The sequence below is a fragment of the Phascolarctos cinereus genome, unplaced genomic scaffold, assembly GCF_003287225.1.
Source record: "Phascolarctos cinereus isolate Bilbo 61053 unplaced genomic scaffold, phaCin_HiC Scaffold_5;HRSCAF=322, whole genome shotgun sequence".
Classification (NCBI taxonomy): domain Eukaryota; kingdom Metazoa; phylum Chordata; class Mammalia; order Diprotodontia; family Phascolarctidae; genus Phascolarctos; species Phascolarctos cinereus.
The window spans coordinates 215291152-215310607 of NW_027555958.1; the positions used below are offsets into that span (position 1 = coordinate 215291152).

The 19456-nt window shown below is 36.1% G+C and overlaps 1 protein-coding gene across 11 annotated transcripts in view; it reads right to left on the reverse strand.

Moving 5' to 3' along the window:
* Positions 1 to 19456, reverse strand: part of MLIP (muscular LMNA interacting protein) — a 416101-nt gene that overhangs the window by 87556 nt on the left and 309089 nt on the right. For 6 of the 11 annotated variants that reach the window (XM_078155318.1, XM_078155317.1, XM_078155312.1 and 3 more), the window contains one exon: positions 8909 to 9118. The exons of 2 other annotated variants lie outside the window; for them this stretch is intronic. In XM_078155318.1, coding sequence (XP_078011444.1) covers positions 8909 to 9118 — 210 coding nt within the window. Of the gene's footprint in view, positions 1 to 8908; positions 9119 to 19456 lie in introns of those variants that run through there. 3 more of the 11 variants (XR_013487007.1, XM_078155316.1, XR_013487006.1) reach the window with 3 other exon arrangements.

Genomic DNA, 19456 nt, shown 5'->3' on the forward strand with positions numbered 1-19456 from the left:
GTCATTTGGGAAACAACAACAAAAAATGAAATGTGGAGTCATTAAAATCCCAGCATAACTTCCGAAAGGCAATGCATTCTGCCACCATAAATGCTTATTCTCTTCCCCCTATTCTCTCCTCTCCATCCCCCCTTCACGGCCATTTGCAGTGTATCCAAGATTTATGTACATATAGGCCAGTTGTATTGGTTGAACATCCAACTGCACTGTTTAAACAATGGGCATTTTTCAGCCTGTCTTCTGAGTTATAATGCAAAGTTCCAGGGCTTGATACAAATATTTGTCTACCGTGTTTCCCATAAGCAAGAGCAGTTAGAGGACTTTATCACTTTTATAGAATCTTTCTTCCATTTCGAACTCATCCTTGGCCATCATTTGTGATGGCGCAAAACAGCTTTGGCAAAAATACATATGTTTTATGACTCTCTTGATGTTTCTAATCAGAGTTTAATCAGGAACAGTTGTCTTTGGGAATCTAAAGGAAGTGAAAAATCCATCTTGGAATTTATGATGGTGGAAAGTAGAGCTAGCTATGGTCTGGCATGCATCCTAGATTTTGGTGAAAAGAGATCTCAAAAAGCTCAGAAAAGGGATAAGGAAGATTATATGGACAAATCCTAGAAAGGAATTCAAAGAAAGACTAAGAAACTCTCGGATATAACAATCTAATGGTCTAATAAGAAAATAAATGATGATTAAAAAGGAAACTTGTCTCCAAAGAGATTGATGAGTATGCACAAGAAACTCACCAATGAACTTAAATGTTAAAAAGAAGTGCAAGACAATGGAAACAAGGGCAGGTAACAGAATAAATACAAAATAATGTCTTACAGAATGTTAAGAATGCTAAAGTTCCTGATGAATCAAAACTAAGAAGGACAGCTAAGAATAATAGGAAAAAAATAATTTTAGAGGAAAGAGGAGAAGAAAAGATCTAGGAAAAGAAGATCACTGTTCAGAGTGGAACTGGGATAATAATAACTAGCCACTTGAAAAAGGCAGAGGTTTTCTATTCATTTCTATTCTATTCACTCTGCCAAGAAGAAAGTTCTTTGGATTGGAAAGAACAACATAAAAATTGCTAATAGGAAGTTGCTATCCAATATACAAAAGGTTATAATAACAGAACACTCAGTTGCCCTTGATAAATTCAAATGGCCTGGCCCAGATGAACTAATACCTTTGAGAGGCAATGTGATGTAATAGGAAGTAGGAAGACCCAAATCTGAATGCTGCATCAGACATTTACTAGCTGTGACTCTAGTATGAACCCCCAATAAGTCATTCAATCTTTCTCAACCTGTTTCCTCATCTGAAAAATGGGGATGATAATGCTTATAATACTAATCTCACCTTAAATGACTTAATTTAAATGACTTATTTGAAAACACTTTGGAAATCTTAGAGAACTATGTAAATGTCTATTATTATTATTATTATTACTGAGAGAACTGCTTGATGTGATGGCTAATCCATTGTCATTGATCTGCAAAAGATTGTGTAGAATAGGGAAAATACTGCAGGTTTGAAGAAGGGCAAATGCCCTGATTTTCAAAAGGGGGAGGAGAGTAGTCTCTAAACTTTACAAAAATGGTCTTGACTTTAAATCTTAGCAATATTCTAGAATATGTCATTAAAGAAATAACTGGTGAAAATCTCAGCTCTAACAACTGAAAAAAACAGCAGAGATTTTCTCCGCTACAACATTCTGCCTCCAAAATCTCTAGGTTCTTTGGAAATAGCTGTGATATCCCCAGGAATAAGAAGAGGGAGTGTAGAGCGATCATAGCAGTAGAATTCATAGGATGAATGGAAAGCAGAAGTAGAAGGGATTCTCTGCAAGGGTTCCTGTGTTGAACCAAAAGCAAACAATGCAAATACTCAAATGAGCAAAGGTGAGATGTGCCAAGAATAATTATTGTATACGAAGTAAGCAATAGGATTTAATGCCTCTGATGGCAACATATGGATAAAAAGAATTGGTTGCAGTAGGAAAAGAGAAATTTAGAAAGAGAAATCAGCATCACACTCTCCTTTCTATCAGTTCCCAAAGTATTTGGGTGCTATCTGTCTTACGTACTTATTAACCCTCTTTCTCTGTATTTAATTGATCTATGTATGTGTCTAATCCGCCCTTATAGATTGTAAACTCTCAGTAGGAAGAGTCTATACTTGAATCCTCTTTGTGTCCCCAGGTCCTAGCATGGTGCTTTATACATAAATAGGAAAAGGATCATTTGTCAGAGGTTAGAGAGATTGAAAAAAAAAACCGTTTAAAAATCATTGGCCACAAACCAAGTCCCAGTGATAATTCTACTTTTCACAAAATTCAAGCTGAAAATACAGTATGTCCTTTCTGAACAGTGGCTGACCATGTGAATGTGAAAACCGGGACTTGGAACATTTCCCCTCTGTTTTGCCAATAGCCCTCTCTTTACAGAGTTCAGGGAAAAAGCTTCTAAGCTCTGTCTTTGCTGAGAAAACACCATAATTCCCTACCTGGTAAATTAAAAAAAAACAAAACTGTCTCATCCAGCAGGTCAGTAACAATGAGTTTTCTTTTTCTTTATCTACTGTGTTTGAACCAGCCATATAGCAAATTCTGTATCTTCTGAACTATTACAAGGCTATAGAATGAAGAGAGAGAGTGACAGAGAGAGAAGAGGAAAGGAGAGAGGGAGATAAGAGACAGAGATAAGCAGAGAGACAGACAGGCAGACAGACAGACAGGCATACATACACACACAGAAAGAGAGAGAGACATACAGACAGACAGAAAGAGACAAAGAGACAGAGACAGACAGAGTTGAGGTAAAATTCCTTTGAATCTGTCAAATAAGTAGCAGTCTTATGAGAAGGGAAGGGAGAGAATGATAATTAGTAGTGGTAGTAGTAACAGTAGCTGACATTTATTTAGTGCTTACTATGTGCCAGGCACTGTGATAAGCACTTTATAAATATACAAAGGTTATCTCATTAGATCCTTACAACAACTCTGGGAGGTAGGTACTATTATTATATTTATATTTAGTATATTGTTAATGTATATTATTATTATATTTATTTATATTTGTTATATTTAAAGATGAGGAAACTGAGGCAAACAGGGAAGTGATATGGCCCCAGCCACACAGCTATTAAGTGTCAGGTCTTTCTGACTCTAGGCCTGGCACTGTAGTAAGTAGTAGTAGTAGTAGTAGTAGTAGTAGTAGTAGTCGTAATAGTAGTAGTAGCAGTGGTTGAAAAAGGAAGATGAGGAGGATGAGGAAAAGGAGCAGGGGTAAAGGAGGAGGAGGAGGAGGAGAAGTAGAAGGAGGAGGAGTAACACTCTGTAATATGAGCGTATTAAGGGTCAGTACTCAAGACACTGACTAGCCTTAGCAGGATGGGAGGTAGTAAGGCACATTTAATAAGGATAAGCACTATGGGAGATATGGAAGAAGTGGAACAAAGGAAATAGAGGAGAAAGATAGATATGGAAAGAGCTGCATTGACTATTAATGTGTTCCATATACCATACAGCTGTTGTTTTGTTTTGGGTTTTTTTTCTTACCTAAGGGCCCAGAAACTAGGTTGGGTCTCATGTGAGACCCTTTCATAGGGTACATATAAATAGTAATCTTTCTAAAAGAATTGAGTCCTCGAAAAATAAAAGCCTTGGGTCTCAAACTTTATATCAACTCTAGTAATTGTATTCTATCACTCTTGAAGCTAACAGCATTGGGATCAAAACGCGAAAATAGGGGAAAACCTTTACATTGTGAAAAGCAAACTAGACTTGTAGTCAAAAAAGCTGATCTTGAGACCAGGCCCTCCAAATGACTCTGTGTGACCTTGAGCTAGCCACTAAGTCTCTATGAGACTCAGTTTCCCATAATAAAATAAAGGGATTTCTTGATGTCACACTTTAATTCTAAATTTAATTCAACAAGCATTTAAATAAGATAACCTATATAAACAATTTAAAATTCTACAAAACAGACAAGAACAGGTACTGACAATAAAACAGAATATGGTGGCTAGAAAGTCAATGATTTTGAGAGTTCAGTTTCAGGGAGTAGAGGAAGTGAAAGCAGGACTTCAGGGGCAATAGAGCAAATGGGTACTGAGTAAATGGAGGTTATGGGTATAGAACATTAATTTCAGTGCCTGGCACTTAGTAGATATTCAATAAACGTTTGTCCAATTAAATTGAATTCATTCATAAAGCAAGGAAAGAAATAATGCACTTGCTAGAGGAGACATCAAAGTCGAATGAAAGTTGTTTTGTTTTGTTTTGTTTTGTTTTGTTTTAATCAATATGGGAAAGGCCTATATATGGTCTTTTCAGCGAAAAGTCTCTAGACCTGGTTCTTAACCAGGTTTATGTACTTTTAGATAGATAGATAGATAGATAGATAGATAGATAGATAGATAGATAGATAGAAGACAGATAGATAATTGTATTTCAATTTAATTAGTTTTCTTCATGAGCTTGTATATTTTTATTTGATGAATTTAAAAACATTGTTAAGAGAAGGGAATCTACATTATTAGGAGAAAGGATCCATAGTTTTCACTGGACTGCCAATGGACACAAAAGAGGCTAAGGAACACTTGTGTTATGAGGAAAGGAGAAACTAAACATATTAGAAAGAAAGCTGATCATAGCAGGAACAAGGTCAGAATGGATGTAGTAAGGAATGGATTTGAAAGAAACAAGTTAAATCATTCCTCCCAACCCACTAATGGAGAGTAAGGACCAAAAGTGAGTATTGTCCATGGTGTTGACTGAACTCTCCCACTTATGAAAGTGAGGAGGCATAGACCACTGAGAAGTCCCTAAACAGATAGATGTAGTACAATAATTCTCGTAGGACAAAATACCAAGGTAAGACAAGGTATAAAACAGAAATGGACAAAGGCTAGAAGTAGTATGTGCATCAAAAACTGAGTAAATACTGAGGATCATACCAAGGTCTGATGAAAGGCTAATGAAACGTGAGGTCTGGGGTTAAGACTGAAGTCATTTGTTACTGGGCAGGTATTTGAGTATTAAACTCGACATAGTTATCTCAGTTTGCCTTACCTTTGGCATATAGACTCTTAAGTGTTTTTTGCACTAACCAGTAGTGGCCAGGCCCACTTCTTCCCTTCTTTTGATCAGCACTCCATTATCAGGCCAGGATCTTTCAAAAGCTCTCTGGCTAGAGCATTCTTGCCCTCCTACCTCAATAACCAACATGCTGCATACAAGATGGAAAATAAAACTGTTCTCTTCTTGTCAGACTGGATAGAAATTTGAGAAGTAGAGAGGGCAGAGGTTTGTTGTTTTTTTTTCTAAGTGACAAAGAAGAAAGATGAAGGAGTCTATCTTCTTAGTAAAGTAGGAAGTGAGGCTCTTCTCAGAATGATAGAAGGGAGAGAGATGGGTTTTGAGGAATAGCTACTGGATGGATTATACTAAGGAACTAACAAGAGATGAATCATAAGGATTGATGAGAAATGCTTGAGGGTCCTCTTAGAGTTAGATGACATGGATTTATAGTGGACCAAATAAGCAGAGCAATGCACTGAGGAATACTGAGAAAAAACAGACAGTAGAATAACCAAGAGGTCAGGATTAGTCAGGTATGGAAAAAGACAAAGAAGGAAGAGACTTTAGGGCATTAGAGGGAGAATCCTAAAATGAAATCTAAACTGAGAAGAGAGTAATTTCACTCAAAAATGGTTTACCCTCATGCAGTCTATATTTATATGTATGCCTTAATTCTTATAACCAGGAGTAGGTAATATATATAAAGATCAAACAGCATTTAAGCAGGGTTTAACCAAAAAGAGACATTTCTACTTTTCTGGAAATAAAGAAATCTAATTAAATACAGGCCATAAAGATGAAATGGTAAGGTCTTCTGTTGTGATATTTTCATTCACAGCAACGAGGGAACTGACTTTGATCATATTTTTTTTTTGAGTATAGGAATAACTCCCTATTCAACATCAGTAAGCACCAGATACTAAAAAAGCACAGGAAATACTAAACCATTTCTGATGATACCCAATCCTCCAATACACAGATAACTCACATCTAATCATTTAATACAGCCTGGAAAAATAATTAGCACATGGACAACATGTTGACAGTCTCCTCTGAACAGTTCCTGAAAACACTACTTAAACATCAAAGGAATGCATAATCAAAATTTACAAAAAGTTATGATCAGGCACGTGGTAAAAAGGCTAAAGTGTTGGAATAGGGAGTCAAGAAGACCTGAGCTCAATTTGTGTCTTAGACATGTACTAGATCATGAGTGTGATCCTGGGTAAACCACTTAGCTGTCTAAGAGCCCCCATTTCCTGGTTTGTAAAATGAGAATAACAATACGTGAACCATTTGCCTTGTGGGGTTATTCTGAGGAAAATACTTCGTAAACCTTAAAATCTACACAAATGTGAACTATTATTAGAAAAGTATCAAAATTTCCAAAATATAGAAATGGGGGTCAAAAGAAGTTAGCATTAATATCAAGCATTAATAATTAAATGGACTTAATCATAACTGTGGAATATCAAATCTGAATTTCAAAGATATTTTTATTAATTTTTTTAAAATCAAGGTTTCCTGGAAAAATTTGCCATGCCTAAGCTTTAGAACAAAGTTTTCCAACATGCTATCCACAACATCCTCAAGTACATCCTGAACTACATTAAAATGTAATTGGTAAATATTTAACAAAATAAATGAAAACACAAGAAAACACAGATAATGTTAATTTGTTGTTTCCTAACAAGAATCCTTACGCACAGTTTGGAGGCCCATGTTTCTATTTGATACCACTGCTTTAGATGATCTCGGCAAAGCTTACAGACTTTGTTAATTATAAGGGCATTCCACTTGCTTAAGAGATAATTAGTTATACTTGTACATATTAATTCAGTGTCTCCTGCTATACTACTATGGTCAAACTTTCATTTTCCCCAAAGGGACAGGGCCCTTAGCTGATGTAAAAAGATCAGATTTTATAGGATAAATAAATGATTAATTATGTTTTATTACAAAAAGATTCATCATGTTTCCTGTAAATAGCCAGATTTATAATGATATATAAAACATGGGTGAGTTTATGAAAATTAATGTATATAAAACTTTTGGGGTATGCATCCACTATATCAAGTGTAGTACTCCTGTTTCTGATAATGGTATGAATTATCCACAGTGGCCCAGTGACTCTTTTCCAAGGCATTCCATTAAGTACTATAGATTCATCAATGGATGGGACTTTGGAGTTCATCTAGTCCAAATACCTCATTTTATAGATGAGGAAACTGAAGCTCAGAGGGTCAAATTACTTACCTAAGATCACACAACTAGAAAGTGGCAGAGCAATGTTTTTAACCTAGTACTCAGACTCTAAATCCAGCATTTTTTCCATTGTGCCCAAAACCAGGATAAGATCTGCATAGAGCCCCAAACAGGGTCAAGGGAACAGGGATGATACTAAAGGAATAAGCCATTTCTGTCTTCTTTCCGGAACTTAATACAAATGATTCTGCATCTGTTTTCCTTGCCTCCATCATGTTTTTCTCATTTTCTCGTTAAGTACTAAGTACTTACTCATTTTCAAAATAATGTTACTGCTAATGGTAAGAAATATATGCACATAAGGAGAGAAATTAATGTTAATTCATCTTCTACATGCATTTGAGTGAGATTTTTTTAAACTTTTATTTTTTTAATATAGCCATCAACTGAAATTACAAGTACCTCTTTGTCAATGCATTATTATTTAAAGAAGCTTTTTAAAGAGAATTTAGTTATGTATTAAAGACAGCTGAACTCTCCAGTATTATATGTTTTTAGAAATTTTTCTTGGGGGATAATGTGAGCTATTTTTTTTACCTTGGAAAAGTAATAAATAATAAATATTTTGTTTCAAATATTAATCTAAGATCTACCATTAGACCTATACCCAAAAGAGATCAATGAAAGAGGAAGGGAACCCATATATAACAAAAATATTTACAGCAATTCTATATGTAGTGGCAAAGAACTAGAAATTAAGGGAGTACCCACCAATTGAGTAATGGGTATATGAACATAGAATATGAATATAGAATACTATTGAGCCATAAGAAATTGTGAAAGAGAGTTTCAGAGAAATCTTGGAAGACTTGTATGAACTAAGGCAGAGTGAACTGAGCAGAACTACTGGGAGAATGTACAATAACAACATTATAAATGCAAATGACTTTCAAAGACTTCAGAATTCTGATCAATGCAATGACCAACCATGATTTTAGGGGACTAATGATGATACATTTTGCTCACCTCCTGACAGGCAATGATAGACTGAAGATACAGAATAAGAGAAATATTTTTGGGCATGACCAATATGGGAATTTGTTTTGTTTAACAATGCATATTTGTTACAAGGGTATTGTTCTTTTTTTTTCTTTTTCTTATTCCAGTGGAAGGGGAGAGTGGGGCAGGAGTGAGAGAAAATAAATGCTTGTCAATTGGGGGAAAAATACAAAATGAAATGTTGATCTAAAATATGCTTTAAAATGCTCTTAATGAATTTAAATATTCTCAATGTGTTCTTTTCTACCATATTGAAGGGTTTTTGTGTGGGAGATTGAATTCTGGGAATTGGTTTAGACTTGAAATTTCACTATTATATAGAACTCCTGATGTGTAAACTCCATCCACTCCCCTCTAGCTTATAGAGAGTTGCCTAGGGACACATATTACCTGCCCAGGGTCAAACAGACAGCATGTATCAGAATGGACTTACACTTAGGTCTTCCTAACTCCAAAGTTGGACATCTATTGACTATGCCACACTGCTTTCCATTTAAGTTATAGGTACCTGGAAATATAACACCAAGAATATTTATAACACAGTCTATTTCAGTAGAGAATTCTCACCTTATTATACAATCTGTTGTAACTGAATGAAGTAGGGGAATTCACATGTCCATCACCCAGAGAGATAGAGGACAAATGACTGAAAGGTCCAGGGGAAAGACAGTCAGTATATGAGAGGCTCTGTGGATGCAACAGTGATTTAGCAGGAAGAAATTGTTTAGTCTTATAGAGAGGATGGAGAGGACCAGCATCATGAAGAGAAGTAGCATCCTAAAAGAAGAAAGGCATACAAAATTTTATTAGTGGAAAAGTGAAAAGCAAACAGAATCAAAGTCCAAATGTTTGATACGACATTTTGGAAACTACTATTAAAAAAAAAAAAAGAAGAAGACTAAAAAAGATCTTACACAAACCAGGCCTCCATAATAATTATTAGTTGGGGGGGGGGGAGGAGAGAATTGGAGGGGAAGAAAGTACAAGGGAGAGAGAGGGAAATGAAAAGGATAAGTACTTATTAAGAATCTGCTCTGTGTAGGGCACTGTGCTAACTGTTTTTTTACAAGTATCATCTCATTTGATTGTCACAACAGCCCTAGGAGGTATGTGCTATTATTATCCCCATTTTACAATTGAAGAAACTGAGGTAGGCAGAGGTTAAGTTACTTGTCCAGGGTCACTTACAAGAGTAAGTATCTGAGGCTTGAAATCAGATCTTCCTAAATCCAAGTCAAGCACTCTATCCACCACACCAACTAGTTGCCAACATTTTTCCATGAGACAAGTGTTTCCAAATGATAGTATTATTTATTCCCAAGTATTATACCCCAGTCTGAATTATTTATCTACATAAAACTAAAATAACTATAGGGAGTATCAAAAGTAAAGGAATAACTTGACTCAGTGGCTGCCAAACCAGAGGATCTTGTTTGGAAAAATTCTTTGCACAGTAAAACAAACAAACAAACAAATAAAGAATAAAGAAGTGAATGCTCACACTAATCACAAAAAATAATTTTTCAAAAGTTTGGAGATAAATATTTTTAAGGTGAGGCCATTCTCCATCTTGTTGTGTAAGATTCCTAATCCCAGATGGTCAAATATCAGTAATTAGGTTCCTAGTTATCCGTATATTTCATCATTTAGCAAAATGAAAGAAATCCCAAACCTCTCTATTCATCTTGGATCCGACTGAGATAGGACAACTAGTGTAAGAATGGTGGCATTCTCCTTCTAGAAGACTTATAGAATGTAAGCTTCCTCAGGGCAGGAAAAGTTTCTTTTTGCTTGCTTGTTTATTTGTTTATTTAAGAGGAATAGGAACTAAACCTGTGATTTTCACTAGAATAGCAAACAATGAAGGTCTCCACCCTTTCTATAATTTAAGAAAGCTTTGTGTTGCCTAGAGTACTGGCAGCTAGCTAATACAGTAGATAGGACGCTGGTCCTGGATTCAAGAAGACCTGAGTTCAGATACTTACTATTTATGTGACCCCAGACAAGTCACTTTAACCTCTGCCTGCCTCAATGTCCTCAACTGTAAAATGAAAATAATAATAGCCCTTACCTCCCAGGTTGTTGTGAGAATCAAATCTTAATATAATGCCTGGCACAGAGTAAGTGTTCAATAAATGTTTGTTCCTTCCTTCCCTGAGAGTTTCAGTGACTCTCCCATGGTCACACACCCAACATTTTTCAGAAATAGAACTTGAACCCTTGTTTTCCTGGTTTCAAGTCCTTCTTTCTATATAGCACAGTACATTGCTTCTTAATAATATTATCAGGTGAAATATGAGTAAATATCTTTGCAAAACTTAAAAAACTATATAATGATTAGCTATTGCTATTACATATTATTATAATGTATGTTATAATATTAATAAATACTTAGTTAGTTGATTTATTAATAGATTTCCTTCAATGAAAAGTAAATCCTACCTAATTAACTCAAGCCTGGAGCAAGTATTTAGTCCACACCACAAAGATCTAAGGAGAAAAACTTTATAGAGAAATCCTTCCATTTCAAACATCTCAAGGGGTTTTTGTTTTTGCTTTTGTTCTTGTTTTTATATACCACAGTTTGCACCCTAGGGAGCTAGGCGACACAGGAGGTAGAGTACTAAATCTGGAATCATCAAGAACTTAGTTTGAATTCTGTCTCAGAAATCTTGACAAATCACTTAACCTCTCAGTGCTTTAGTCTTCTCATCTGTAAAATTGAGAGGTTGGAATAAATGAATTTTCTTCCAGCTCTGAATTAATGATCCATAATCCCTCCAAGCCATTCTATCCTGTACTCTTTTTCAAAATGTCTTTACCAACCTTTAGATTCAACCATAAGTACCTTTATCAGAGAAAAGATGCATTCAGAAAAATAAACAACTCGATTTTTCCCTAGTCCTATTCCAATGATCCTTTAAGCCATGTTGGATCCCTGAGTTCTCAACAATTATCCTAGAAGAGCCCAAGTTTAGGAGAAGTCCCTTCCTAAGCTAGGTCTAGTGACAGCTTTTGATTCTGATAGATTCAAGGCTAGTCAAAATACTAGCCTAGCTAAATTGAGGAATGCTCATCACTAGAAGGTTAGCCACCAAGTGATTAATATTTTTGGCCACAGTGAATCACCTTCAACTAAAGCAAAGAAAAATCAAAATCAGAATTGGAGGAGGGAGTACCCCCAGCAATGAAATCTCACATCTTTGAAGTATTTACCCACAGGAAGGTAAGGCCAAGAACTCTGGAACCCCAGTCAATTCTACATCCAGCCTACCCCCTGTGGCCATTGGCCTGAGAGAGTGGCCATTAGTAGAGAGAAGACCTGGAAACTTCTTCTAAAAGACATTGAAGCCCCTACTACTTCAGCAACCACAGATACTGAAAATCCAGAAGAGAAAATTCTTGACATCAAATTACCATGGGACCTTTCCATCTAATTTGCAGCAGAAATCTCCCAAAGGAGTCTTTTCCATTACACTGTGATCTCCTTAAAAATAAGTACTGTCTCTGCTTTTCTATTTGTATCCCCAGCACTTAGAAAAGTATTTTGCATATAGTAAGCCCTTCACAAACATTTTTTTTAAAAATTAGTTTATTCATTCATTCATATATGTAGGATCTTAGACTTACAGCTGACTTGAAGGCTATTGTATACAACCCCCTTATTCTCTAGATAAGGAAACTGAAGCAGTGACTTTCCCAAGTTAACAAAGCCAGTAAGTATTCAAAACAGAGTTTAAATCCAAGACTTCCAGACACCAAGTCCAGTGTCCTATCTACTGTGCCATGTATTGAAAAGTGTGATAACAAATTTCAAAAGCAGTAGAAAATGAAACTTAAAAGTCACACAGAATTCACAAGGTATTTATAAAAACTTTAGGAGCTATAATACAATAATTTCAGCTCTCTGTTCAGGAAACTTGCCCCCCCCCCTACTTCTATGAGGATGTCACAGTTATAAGCAATATTTGGTTTTAAGTGAAAGTAAAATTCAGTCTAAAATGAGAACCATCGCTCATAATGACAAGAGCTTGCAGGTAAACTCAACCTTGAAAATTATGATTGGTATTTTTTTTCAAGCAAAGAGAATGCAAAATGGTAAAGCAATTTATTGGCATAATACATTATGCTGATCTTCCACAAAAGTTTTTTTAACTTTCTGGATCACTAGACTTCTTTATCAACTGAATTCTTTTTTTTTTCATTTTTAACAGTATGATTTTCATTTAGGATTTCTTAACATTTTATATCAGTCCCAGGCTTTTATATTAATGAAAGAGTATAATGGGATTCAAATCAAGGATAATACATCAACCTTTGCTGACTTCAAATCACAGAATTTTAGTTTATGGAAGGGTCCTTAGAGTTTATTCAGCCCAGTGAGAGAAGCACAATTCTTCAAAAACAGCTTCAACCATGAGATAAGTGTAGTATATTAATACCGTCCACTGTGCAAATTATCTATAGTGACAAATTTCTTCCCCGACCCCTTCAGTCAAGTCCTAAGCATCAGGTATTGGCTCCAGCTAAAATACATCCAAGGTAGGGTTTAATGAAATTAACTAACCTGTCCAAACTTTGGTAATAAACCAACATATAACATAATATCATTATCCAACCTTCTTTTATTAAACAGATAAAGCACTTGAGGTCCAAAGAGGATGTATGGTTTTCCCAAGATCACACAGATAGTAGCAGAGATGGGACTAAAACCCAGGTCTCCTGAGTCCTCCTAATTAGGACATGGCAACTTTGACTCAGGGCACATTATTTAGAGGCTAAAGACAGCAGGTGAATTCTTCAGGTGTGGAAACAGAATTTAGCACTTAATTAGGCATAATGCTTAGTTAATACAAGAAGCTGTCAGATTGTGAGTTAGTCTGAGCTTCTTCCTATGCCTCCCCTCACTATATCCTTTGCAAGTGCAACCTAATGCTAGTATCCTGGAGTCTGTCTCCCTGCCTGGTTATCACTAAGTGTCATCTCATCTCCCCTCACCTGAAGGTATCTCATTTGCCTCTTAAATAGTCTTTAAGACTTGCTTCAGGGGCAAAAATTTCTATTTGCTGCTCTGTTCTCCATCCTATGCTCTTTCCACTGTCTCATGTTTGATTTCTCTGATATTAATTTCTTAAAGATAATGAACAAATTCATAGACCTTGCCTGTAGGACTCCAAAATACATAAATGAAATATAAAAAACTTCCATCAATCATCCATCTACACAATTACCGACTTGCCCACAGTTGACATCCCATCTATAAAGTTTCTGGGCAGCTGACCAAATTTTTCATGTTTTATCCCAGTGTTTTGGAGTTTTGTGTAAGATTCACTTTCATATTCATACTCTTTGAATGAAGTCAAGATGTCAAAAATATTTCTACATCAGTGAGATGCAAAACTTGTAGATTTTGATAGAATGTGAAGAAAATTGAATTTCTTATCTCTGCTGCTCATTTACTTGGGAATTTTCTTCTTAATTACAAAAATTCACAGGGCAAAAAAAAAGCTAACTTCAGTGAAAATCAGATTTACTTTTAAGCTTCATCTTAAAATGGAGGAGGAATTAATTATTTTGGATAATCATAGTATCATATCCTGCAAGAGTTAAGGAAACTTTGAACTCATGAAGCTGATAATTTCCTCTTTCATGGCCAAAAAACCCCAAAAATTAGCAGTCAGCTCTACAGACTGAATAAATTAACCTGGCTGTTTGTGATGAGAAATAGAGATTCCAAAGAATTTGGCTTTGATTTGATAGAAGGGCCTAGATCTAACAAATTCAGGATACTGAGCATCCAAAGTCATAGTGCTGGCTTTCTACAGCTGTGCCCCTTGCAATACCAAAGGGCATTGGGGCACGTGGAACACCTCTCATTGCAACTGCTGTATCTCATATGCTTTGTTTCATCCAACATTTTAAAGTAATTTGCTTTCTTCTGGTTTAAAAGCAAAGAGAAAAATCCATTTTCTATCTATCCCTGCTGTCCTTTTTCTACTTGCCTATGGTCACCTTGAAAAACAGAAGGTCAGTCCTTTGTAAAGGCCCAGCTCTATGACTGTCTTTTTGCTTCTCTTTATATTTTTAGCACTTAACACAATGCCTGGCCCATAGAATATGCTTAATAAATGCTTGGTGACTGAGTAACTAATTAAAGCTTCCCTCCTTCCTTTTTCCAGTATTTGCACCTCTGCACGGCCAGACAAAACCTACTACTTTTCTCCCCAGTGTCTGGAACATAGTAGGTATCTAATAAATACTTGTAACTGATTGATTGATTCTGAATGAGACAATCTTTGATTCCTTTCTGTTTCTTATAAAATTAACTCAGAATTCAATTACCAGATTCTGCCACTATTGGTAATAGAAATGAGGAAAAGCAATTATAAGGGTAAGAGAACAGTAATGCTTCAGCTCTTCGACTTCCTCAGTTAAAGAGATCATAGCCATAATCCTCACAAGATGGCTTAGAGAGGAAAAATGTGCATTATAGTCACATTTGTGATAGCCAGACAATCAAAGAGAATCCATGTACCTCCCCTCCCCCCCAACACACACATGCATGTATTCTCCTCATGAGCACATTGCTTTAGTTTTTTCATTGGATAACTTTTTTCCTATAAACCTTCATCATCAGGGGAAAATATAATCTTCACCCCCACATGCAAAAAAATCTTATTTTCCAAGTACCCTTATTGCTGGCTTGGAACAAAATAGATATAACTCATTAAATTTGAAGCAAATCAATTATCACAGGTTCATAGGACAAAAGCTAGAAGAGATCTCAGAACCTATTCCATTCTGTCTACCAGCCCAGTTCTAAGTTACAGACAGGAAAACTACCCAGCTACCCCAGAACAGCTGAATGACTTGCCCTAGGCCATGTAACTAAGGAGTGTTGGAGGCAAGATTTGAACCTGGGTCACCTGACTACAACCAGTATTTTTTCCTCTACATTACATTCAACATTTGTTTTCACAATTTCAAGGTATCCAAATATAAAAGTAATCCCTTTACATTATAAAAGAATTTTTCTACCCTGTCCCCACAGGCTTTGGACAAATCAAATAATTTAATATTGAAAGTTCATGGTTGACATGTCAAATTCTCAGAGCAACACGACAATAACAAATGTGGAACAATATGATAGAGACACCAAATGATGAGTAAGGGAAAATGACCTCATGCACATATTTAAGGTTAGCTCCATCCAAGAACCTAACAGTAGTGTATTTTTGTAGTTTGGCTCAGAGAATAGTAGGTTTATTGCCACATATCGAGATGATAAAGGCATGGCCTTTCCCTTGTAAGGGACAACAAAGCGGTGCAGTGGATAGAGCACTAGACCTGGAATCAGGAAGACCTGAGTTCAAATCTGGCCTCAGATACTTACTAGCTGTGTGACCCTGGGCAAGTCACTTAATCCTGTTTGCCTCAGTTTCCTCCTCTATAAAATAATCTGGAGAAGGACATGGCAAATCACTCTAGTATCTTTGCCAAGAAAACTCCAAATGGAGTCACAAAGAGTCAGAAACAACTGAATAATACAATTTTCCTTGTAGCTTAGCTTTTGCATTTTTTTCAGATTCACTTCTATGGCAAGGCCTTGGAGGATTGCGGGGCCTGAAGGGCTCTGTAACCTGGTACTTACACTTATCTGCAGCAGTCTGGCTATCCTAGAAATGATTAACTTCTATTTGATAGTGGCAGCCCTAGTGTGAAATTGGTCTTGTACACGACAGGTCCACAGATGTGTTTCTTTAAAGCTTGCTCAGTGGATACTTATGTTACTTGGAGGGGGTGAAAAATGGAGGCACTGTGGTATAATGCAAAGAACATTGGCTCTGCAGTGAAGAATCACATAAGTCTTGCTTATTTACCTATGTGACCTGAGAAAAACATTTAACCTTTCTGAACCTCAGTTTTCCCAATCTATAAAATGAGAAGTTTGTAAAATGTGTGTTTTCTAATCTTTTTGGCTCTAGGTCTATGCTCTGATATGAACATAGTTGTTTCCGTTTATTTACGGGAAAGGAACCCTTTTAAACCTCTCCAAATGTATTCCCTCTGCAATGGTAGGGCTAAGGCTAGTCTACCAGTAACTTGTGACATGACTTGGAGCATACTATCTAAAAATACCAACTAGTTGCCTTATGGCTCAGACTTAACTCTAAAGACTCCAAATTTATAAATTCAACAGGTATTTATTAAACATCTCACCTCCTGGGTATTAAGTATTGTCCACTATAAGTTTCTCAGGAAAAGGGAAAAACTGAGTCATATGGTGGTCATAGATTACTGCCAGAAGTTCTCCATATGAGCTATGGATTCTCAAAGTTGGAAGGGATCTCAGAAATCTAGTCTCACCTATTCCTAAGCAGGAATTCCTCTATGGCATTCCCAACAAGTGGTAATTAGTCTCTGCTTAAAGACTTCTGGAGATAGTAGAGCCCACTGCTTCTCAAAGCAGTGAATTCTATTTTCAGACAGCTGCAGGTGTTAATAATAATGATGGCTGACATTCACATAATGAATTAAGGTTTGCACAGCTTTAAGTGCATAGCCTAATTTGCTCCTCAGAGCGATCCTGTGGAGTAAGTACTACAGGTGTATGCTGGAATTGGAGTTCATAAAAGTTAAATGACTGTCACAAGCAAGTGACTTACTAGTAAGTGGAAGGAGGTGGATGTCATGGGAGAAATATTTCCTCTCTGAGTTCATGTGGTAGGTAACTTCTGCCAAGTATATTTAACAGAATGCAAAAATTCTAGCGGTAAAAACCTAGGTTTTATTAATATGTCCAAGCATGGGTTCATGCCTCAAAGAAAACCTGAACAATCATGAGGATTCTAACAAGGCTTCTTCTAGGAAAACTTATGTCAGAGTGGCAGAGAAATAGTTATTTTACATATTGCAATCTTGTACATTCCTCTTAGGCCATAAAAATGAATGAGGAGATAGATCCATAATCCCATGGATTTCCTTCCTTAATGTGATAAAGTTGACAAATTTAAATGGAGTTAAATCCCATATATCCCCTAAGGACACACTTTGTCAAACAACAGGTAAATTAAGTCAAGTTACAGATTAAACTACATTTAAAGGATTCACAATTAGGCTAACTAAGGAAGAGGATTCACATGTCACCAAGGTATCAGGGACAGTTTTGAGTGTCTTCTTCTGGCTTCTTATCTAAGGGATACTTAAGGCTTTTAAGGACATTTTTACATCCCATGGGACAGGTTTTGATCAGAGAGGTTAATATTAATACAGACTTTCAGTTAACCAAAAATTGTAGGTGAAATGGGCTTGAGTCCCAAATAATAAAAGGAGTATGAAAAATTCCCCAAACCAAAGAAATATGCATTTATTAAGTACCTGTCATGTGCTTAGGCACTGTGCTAAGCACTTTATAAATATAGGTGCTAATGTGATTGCCTTTCCACAGTTGAAGAAACTAAGGTATACAGAAGTCACATGATGGGATAGGGTCACACAGAATAAGCATATGAGGCTAGATTTGAACTCAGGTCCTCCCAGGGCACTTTATACTGTACTACTTAGCTGTCTTAGGTGAGGGGAAATTCAAACACAAGTCTCTTCTGACTCCTAATATAATGTTTTGTTCATTACATCATGTTACATCTCTTAGGCAGATACCATAGAAAGTTGTTTCTTATATTTAACCCAAATCTACCTTCCTGTCATTTCTTTCTATTAATAGTAATTCAATCTTCTTATCACCAAGCACAAGTCCAGTCTCTTGTCTATGTCACAGCCCTCCAAGTATTTGAAAACAGAAACCGTTTCCTACCAAAATCTTTCCTTATCCCTTCTAAACACTCTCTACTTCTTTAACCAATCCTTGTATGACATCATTTCAAGTGTCCTCTCTATCATTCAACCCATATATCTTTTTCTTGGCCACAAGGATGTTGTGAGAGACTTTATAAAGTACACCGCTGTTAGCCAGGGGTACTATTTTGTTTTGTCATATTACCATCTGTCTAAAGCCCTTATCCAAAACAACAACAACCAGCACCAAAAAAACCCCCTAAAATAACAACTAAATGAGATTCATCTGGCATAGCCGGACAACAAAGAAATTATAAATCCACTGGTGTATCATAAATACCTCTAGTCAGGATGCTCTAGTTGGGGGGGGGGGATTGGAATTAGAGTTAGAAGACTTGCATTCAAATTTCAGTTCAAACATTTATTCGTTCTATGATTGGGAAACATTTTCCGTTGTGCTAAGCCTCTGTTTCTTCATTGTAAAATGGGAATAATAATACTTTTCACTACCTATCTCATAGACTTATTGGGAGGAGTGTGCTTTCTCAACTACAAAGCACTATATAAATATGAGTAATTAAATCACTATATCAAGATGACTATGGTGAGAACATCTTGCGTACAAGCAGGGAAAGCAGTAAAGACTTGTCTGTCCTCTGTCTTTTTTCTTTATCAGATATTTCAAAAGTACTCATATTTGTTTGGGCAACTTGGAGAAAACCATGGTTTTAATTGAATCTGGGCATTAGTACAGGTCATTTTCTCCACCAAACAGCAACACTTATTTCATTGATCAAGGACTAGAACTATGCCTGTGATTTCATTATTATAGAAAATTTCTCCATTAAGAAACTCCACAAATTATGATCTTAGAGAGTTGCTCAAGTGGCCAAGAGATTATGACTTGTCCAAGGTAACACAGATAGTACATGACAGAGATTTTACTTGAACCCAGATCTTCCTGGCTCCAAGGTCAGATCCTATCCATCACACAACACTACTTCTCTGCTTCAGAGTCTAGGAAAAAAAGTGGAAAATATCCAAAATGAAATAGAATTTTTATTACTTTGAAAGTCTGAGCAGACCATGTACATATTTGATGTTCATGACACTAAACCATCACAAATTGCAACGAATAGCAAAATATATCTCTAAAGCAAACAAATTGAGTACTGCAATAATCAAAATGCTTTAGCCTTGTTTTTTAAAGAACCATCTTAAAGTTGTTGTTGTTGTTATTGTTTTATCCTGAGGCTGTATTCTTTTAAATCCACAGCTATATTAATCAAGAAATTTAAATTAACCCATCAATGCTCTGCA